At 44.0% G+C, this 6,000-nt stretch overlaps 1 protein-coding gene across 1 annotated transcript in view; it reads right to left on the bottom strand.

Moving 5' to 3' along the window:
- PRKCH (protein kinase C eta) overlaps positions 1-6,000 on the bottom strand; it is a 157,028-nt gene continuing 151,028 nt past the window's right edge. The window contains exon 10 of the mRNA XM_072761707.1: positions 1-2,814. Coding sequence (XP_072617808.1) covers positions 2,656-2,814 — 159 coding nt within the window. The 3' untranslated portion in view covers positions 1-2,655. The remainder of the gene's footprint in view (positions 2,815-6,000) is intronic.

The following is a 6,000-nucleotide window of genomic DNA, read 5'->3' as shown; positions in this document are numbered from 1 at the left end:
AATTAAATTATCCTGTGAAATAAATCCACAAGATAAAAATAGCTTTTGAATCTACCCTAATTAAATGTGTCCCCTTCAAAGTCAACCATATCAGTTAGAGCCTGCATATGGGATTCAAGTGGAAGAGTAAATTAAAATAAATTCTCCAAATTGAACTGTAGATGCCAGGAATTTAAATAAAATGTCTCAAGATGTGGGCTGGTACAGCTTCATGGAAATGACATCAGGTCACAGTGTCCACCTTCCATGTTTCCAAACAAATGAAACAAGTAGAATGAGAAGGAGTTATATCTTACACAGGAAAGCAAGTCTGTTGCCTTGCGCCAACGTGGTGCTCAAGTAAAGCCTCAAAGGATTCAAGAAAAAATGTTTTGACCTTATTGCCTCTCTCCACTGCTACAGTCTGAATGTTCATGTCCCAGCCTGGGGGCCAACCAAAATTCAAATGGTGAAATCTTAACCTACAAAGGTGATGGTATTAGTAATACGGGGCCTGTAAGAGGCGTTTAGGTCATGAGGGTGGAACCCTCCTGAATGAGGTTAGAGACTTTATAAAAGAGGCTCCAGAGAGTTCCCTAATCCCTCTGCCATGTGAGGACACAGACAAAAGATACCCTTGATGAGACACCACACCTGCTGGCACCTTGACATTGGACTTCTGGCCTCCAGAACTGTGAGAAATAAATTTCTGTAGTTCATATGCAGCCCAAAAGGATGAAGACAGACGCTCTACCTCCTTTTCTTGAATTAAAGTTGCCTTATCACCAGAAGGGAAATAAGATGTCCCCTCTTAGCAGTACGCTATGTCTGCAAGTCTCTCCTGAGGAGAGAATGTAGCCCAGTGGCTAAAGACATAATTTGAATTATGGCTTCACAACTAGTTAACAGTATGGTTATTAAGCCTTTCTAAGACTCCATCTAAATAACATGAATGAGATTATGGTTATACATCATAGTGCTAGGGGGCTCAGGGGAGAAATGCAGGTAAAGAGCCACCCGTCACAATGGTCCATGTAGCTCTTGTTGCCGTTGTTAATATCATTCTTTGAATTTACAACAGAAGTCCCTGTCAAGGAAGGAAGTCAATATTCTTAAAAATAACGTGTGAGGAAGGCTCTCTCTAAACAGGGCAGAGATGGGTGGATGGATAAGCCACGGAGAGGACAACAAAAGCAGAGCTCATGGCCCAAAGTCCGTTGCTAACACCAGGAAGACCTCTGAACTCCCTTCAGCATCACAGACGGTATCAGGAACTCCCTAACAATCGTGCCCTGGGCACGATGCTATGGCAGGAACAATTCCATGCTGAAGCTGCCAGAACAGATGGCCTGGTCAAGAAGGCTCAAAGTACAGGTCATCTAAAACAACCTGTAGCAGCTCCACGGCCAAAGGCTGAGTGGAGGAGATTCCTGGTTACTTTCAAGCAGAAGACTCTCACTGCTCCTGCTCATGCTCAGCTTGGCTCTGAGCTCTGCATCCCCTCCTGTGCCTCACAGCTAGGGCTGAGACAAAGGGTCACATCTAGTTGAGGTTTTAAAGCCTGAGAATTTCCATGTCTTTATTGAGCCTGTTGTATCCTCTTTGCTTTCTCTCTTCTTTCTGGCGTCTTCGACCAGCCCTGATGGATTCTTTCCTAGCCTCGCTCCTCTCTCTCCTATTTTGACTCCTAGGATATTTAAGAATATGCAGTTTCCGAAAGCTCTCTTACATTTTCATCGTGATGTCAATACTGTTCTGAGCCCACAAAAGGAAGGGCCTTTTGCATTAGTCTTTGCATTAGCAAAGCTATTAAATAGCCAGTTTCAATCAGGAAATTCTTTACTTTGATATTGGTGCTTCTAAGATAAAAATGATTTTTCCCCCAAAGGAAAGCAACAATTGCATCTCAAGAGAAAGAAAGAGTTTATGTGGTGACTAAGTTACAATGTTATTTAAAGAGAAAACACTGACCACAGGGAGAAAATGAAAAGAACAGACGTTTTCTAAATAAAGGTTGTCTAAGACTCACTGTTATATTTCCCACCTTACCTAATCTTGCCCTGAATGAAGTTTCATCTATATCCCTTGCATTCTGAGATCTAACAATGGCAACCAGACTTGAAACCCAAAACATATATTATACTCAAAAGACTGTGTGCCATGAAATGGAATCAAATAATATTTGGGAGGGGCTACAAATGATAAATATTATCAAGCCGGACACTGTTCATCAATAGTTCACCTCTTAGCTTCTTGACTTGGGGAGCTGTAACCCCAACCAGCTGAGATTCTTCTTATTGTGGTAATTCAGGGCAACAGATAGCCACACTCTTCAGTGTAAGTATGGATTCTTAAAATGGAATGGATCACTTCCAATGTGAAAACAGAAAAAAGAGCAACAATGTGTTCAGCACCTTGTAGGGTCTGGCTGTATGAATTCATGAACAATCTCCATGGAGCCGCTCAAGTAGGTTTTATGAACACCACATGGGGGCAATTCTGGTTTGCTGGCAATGTGAAACACTACGTTATTCATTTATTCTAAAGGATACTCACACCTTTGTGAAATTGATTCTAAAACGTTTTCAGTCGGTTACTGGGAAAAATGGAAGGTTGGATGAAGCCAGAAGGGCAAGCAGAGGATGAATTCAGGGGAGGGGTTACTGAGACCAAAACTCACCTATAGATGATTCCTTTCTCGTGTAGGAACATGAGCGCTGAAATGATTTCTGCTGCATAGAAACGAGCTCGTGCTTCATCAAATCGACGAGACTTCTGAATGTGAAACATCAAGTCGCCCCCATTCACAAACTCCATCACAAAAAACAGACGATCCTGGATACAAACACAAGAGAAGATCCAGCGTGGTGTAGCCATTAGCCTAGAGTTCTACAAGCAGGTCACCTTGGGCTGTGGCATGGGGAGAAGAAGTTGTCAAGTGGACATTCGGTGGGAATGAGGCCAGTGCAAGGCATAAGGGTTCTGGGACTAGATCCCTGGGATGGGGGTGGGGTGCGGAATAACACCTGGATCTCCTTTAAGTAATTCCACACAGCCCTGATCTATGTATTAAATAAAAAGCAGGAAAGCCTCAGAAGCTTCTGGTTCTAGTTGCAGCTCTGCACTTTAAACACCATGCAACCTCAAGCTTCATTTTTTTGGACGTTCACCATTAGCCAAGTGAGAACGATGGTGCTATCCCTCACTGAATCAAAGGGGTTTTAGAAAGTGGAGGAGAGCAACATAAATGGAAAGGTACATGCCTTTCCTCTGGCACAGGCAGGGCTAAGCACAGGGCGCAAGGGGCATCTAACAGGTCCTCACACATGGGCAGGAACACTGGCAGATAAGGGAAAATGTTTCAGACAAGTCTGCCAAACAGTGGTCTAAGAACAGCCTCAACATTAGAAATCCCATTCAGCCCAACAGAAAATTCCCAAGTCAGGAGCAGAAACATGCAGACCAGCAGGATGCTATCTGCACTGGGAAGGAGTTCTCAGCCCCATAAATGGAATGGGTTCTTAAGATTCCCCATTAAAAAAAAAAAAGACTCCCCATGCAGTGCACTCAGTACTGAGCGAATAGGGTGAACAAGTGCTTTTATTAAGACTTTAATAAAAGAAATGTGAGGTCTCAATGGAAAAGCAATGCTCCAAGACTGACAGTACAAAGTGCTTTGTTTCAGGAACCCCTCAGATCAGTGGATGTCCGCTAACATTTCTGAAGTCCCTGGCTAGCCAGGTGCTGAATGAGGTGCTGGGGATTCAACAGAGAGTAGAAAGGGCATAAAATAGACACAACTTCTACCCATATACTCTGGTGTGGGAGACACATGTTGCCTTATAAACAACAAGAACAACAAACAAGGCATCATACGCACAGGTAAATTTACAAATTCTGGTAAATCCTATGAAGGAAAAGTGGAGGAAGCAGTGACATCTGGTCATATGCTTGGGAGTCAGTGCAGGTCTCTTCAAGCAAGTGACATGCAAGGTAAGGCCTATGGCATCACCTTGAAGGGCCAGTCATCATCCTTTTGGGGTAGGAAGGTGGGAGGTCATTTGTAAGGAAATTGGTATTAGCTAATTCACAAAGGATGTGTACTCAGAACTCATCCATCCTTGTGGGTGGACAACGGCTGTGCCTGACGTTGCTCTTGCTCCCGAGTCACCATTGGTTTCATCAGGCCTTTCCAATCAGAAAACAGAACTCATGACCTTTCTATTCCTGATTTTAAGTAAAACCTTAATTCGAAGGAAAAAGTCCCCTGGGTTTATGAATCTTCTCTCTGCTAATGAGAAGCATGAATTTAAGAGTAAAAAATCCTCACACATGAAAACAGAAACCAAACAATAACAAAACAATTCTTCAGGCTGGCCAATACAAGCCAACTGAAAGCTCAACCCAGTAAGCCATCTGACTCAGCTAGTTGCCTTATTTTAGTGTGACTGACAAGCAGAGTGGCAGACTTGGGAGGGACAAGCTCTGATGAACAACAGTGTTCTTTATTTTCTATATGGGAAGGACTGAGTGGAAAGAGTAGGTCAGCAGTGGAGCAGGATGGTGAATATATGACAGAGACATGTCTAAGAGCTGCATCTGCACGGGCAGGGGTCATGCCAATGCTGTGTTCAGTTGGAGGAGTGGCCAAGGGGGACCCAAGGAAGACTCAGGTGGTAAAGCCATCAAACCACCTCTCAACGAGTAGGTCAGTCTCACACATTTTTGTTAACCAGCCTGTTTGCCTTTTTTTTTAAAGAGTTTATTTATTCATGAGAGACACAGAGAAAGAGGCAGAGACATAGGCAGAGAGAGATACAGGCTCTATGCAGGAAGCCTGATATGGGATTCAATCCCGGGACTCCAGGATCACGCCCTGAGCCAAAGGCAGACGCTCAACTGCTGAGCCACCCAGGCATCCCTGTTTGACTTCTTCAATGGCTGAGACTGGTAGTCACATGGAATCCAAGAGCTCAAAATACCTGATTATGGGAACTGAGTCAATAGGTAAGTGGTTATTCCTTAGGCTGCTGGAAGTCAGTGTACTTGGCAAGAATTTCTAAGGCAGCAGGCATCAAAAAAATGAGGGTATTGTAAGGGCAATTTCATCCATTTCTAGTTCCCCCCAAATCATTCTCATGTCTCAAGCCTGAAAAGCCAGAGCAGAGGCTGAATTCCAAATCTAAGGGAGGAAACACTGCTTCATCTCACTCTTTCATCTGTTTCTCAGCCCAGTGCTGGAGGCAGATTCTCAGAAAATGCAGGAGGGTCAGAGGGGCACACCTACCTGTGATGCACAGCAAAGTCAGAAGCCTTAGAACTGGGAAAACAGGGGTTTCTTTTCATTCAGAGTTTTCTTTCTAACCTCCTGTCTGGCACCACCTGGAACAACTCTCATCCCCCAGGCTACACACAACTCATGAAGTAAGCATGAAGGGGAAACAAGCCAGCCAGATATAATGACGATTTAACAAAAAGTAATGGTCCATCCTATCAAAGACCTAAAATAATATCACAAGGTAGACAAAAAATGTGTGTTCATCAACTCACCAGAGGCTTTTGCTGAGAGGAGACCCTCTCTTTATATGCCCATCTCTTCACACTATGAATGGCCTTTCTGATGCCTAAAGCAACCAAGCCATTGGGCTTGTTGGAACCACATCCCAAATGAGATGCCATCAGCTCTGGTTTGGGTCCCTGGGCTCCATGGGAATAAAGGGTCTGAGTTCTGTATGCAGGCTTGAGAGTACTTAATGAGGCTTTCAGAGATCTTTCATGCTTCCTTTAAGGTTTTCAACAAGAAGGAATGTTTACTGGGCACACACCATACCAGGTCCTGGGTAGAGAGCAAGTATTATAAAATGAAGAAGATCCCACACTTGCTCTCAGACAGTTCAGAGAAACGTGGAGCACACCACCCCAAGGTGCTAAGTGCAGTGGAGACGCAAAGACGATGTCATGGGAACAGAGCAGGGGCACCTGAGCAGCCTAAAGCTGGGGTGGGATTTGGAGAAAGCTTCA

Source organism: Vulpes vulpes, chromosome 6, assembly GCF_048418805.1.
Source record: "Vulpes vulpes isolate BD-2025 chromosome 6, VulVul3, whole genome shotgun sequence".
Lineage (NCBI taxonomy): Eukaryota > Metazoa > Chordata > Mammalia > Carnivora > Canidae > Vulpes > Vulpes vulpes.
The sequence above is the reverse complement of the archived record's forward strand: the minus strand, read 5'-3'. Positions and strand labels throughout refer to the sequence as shown.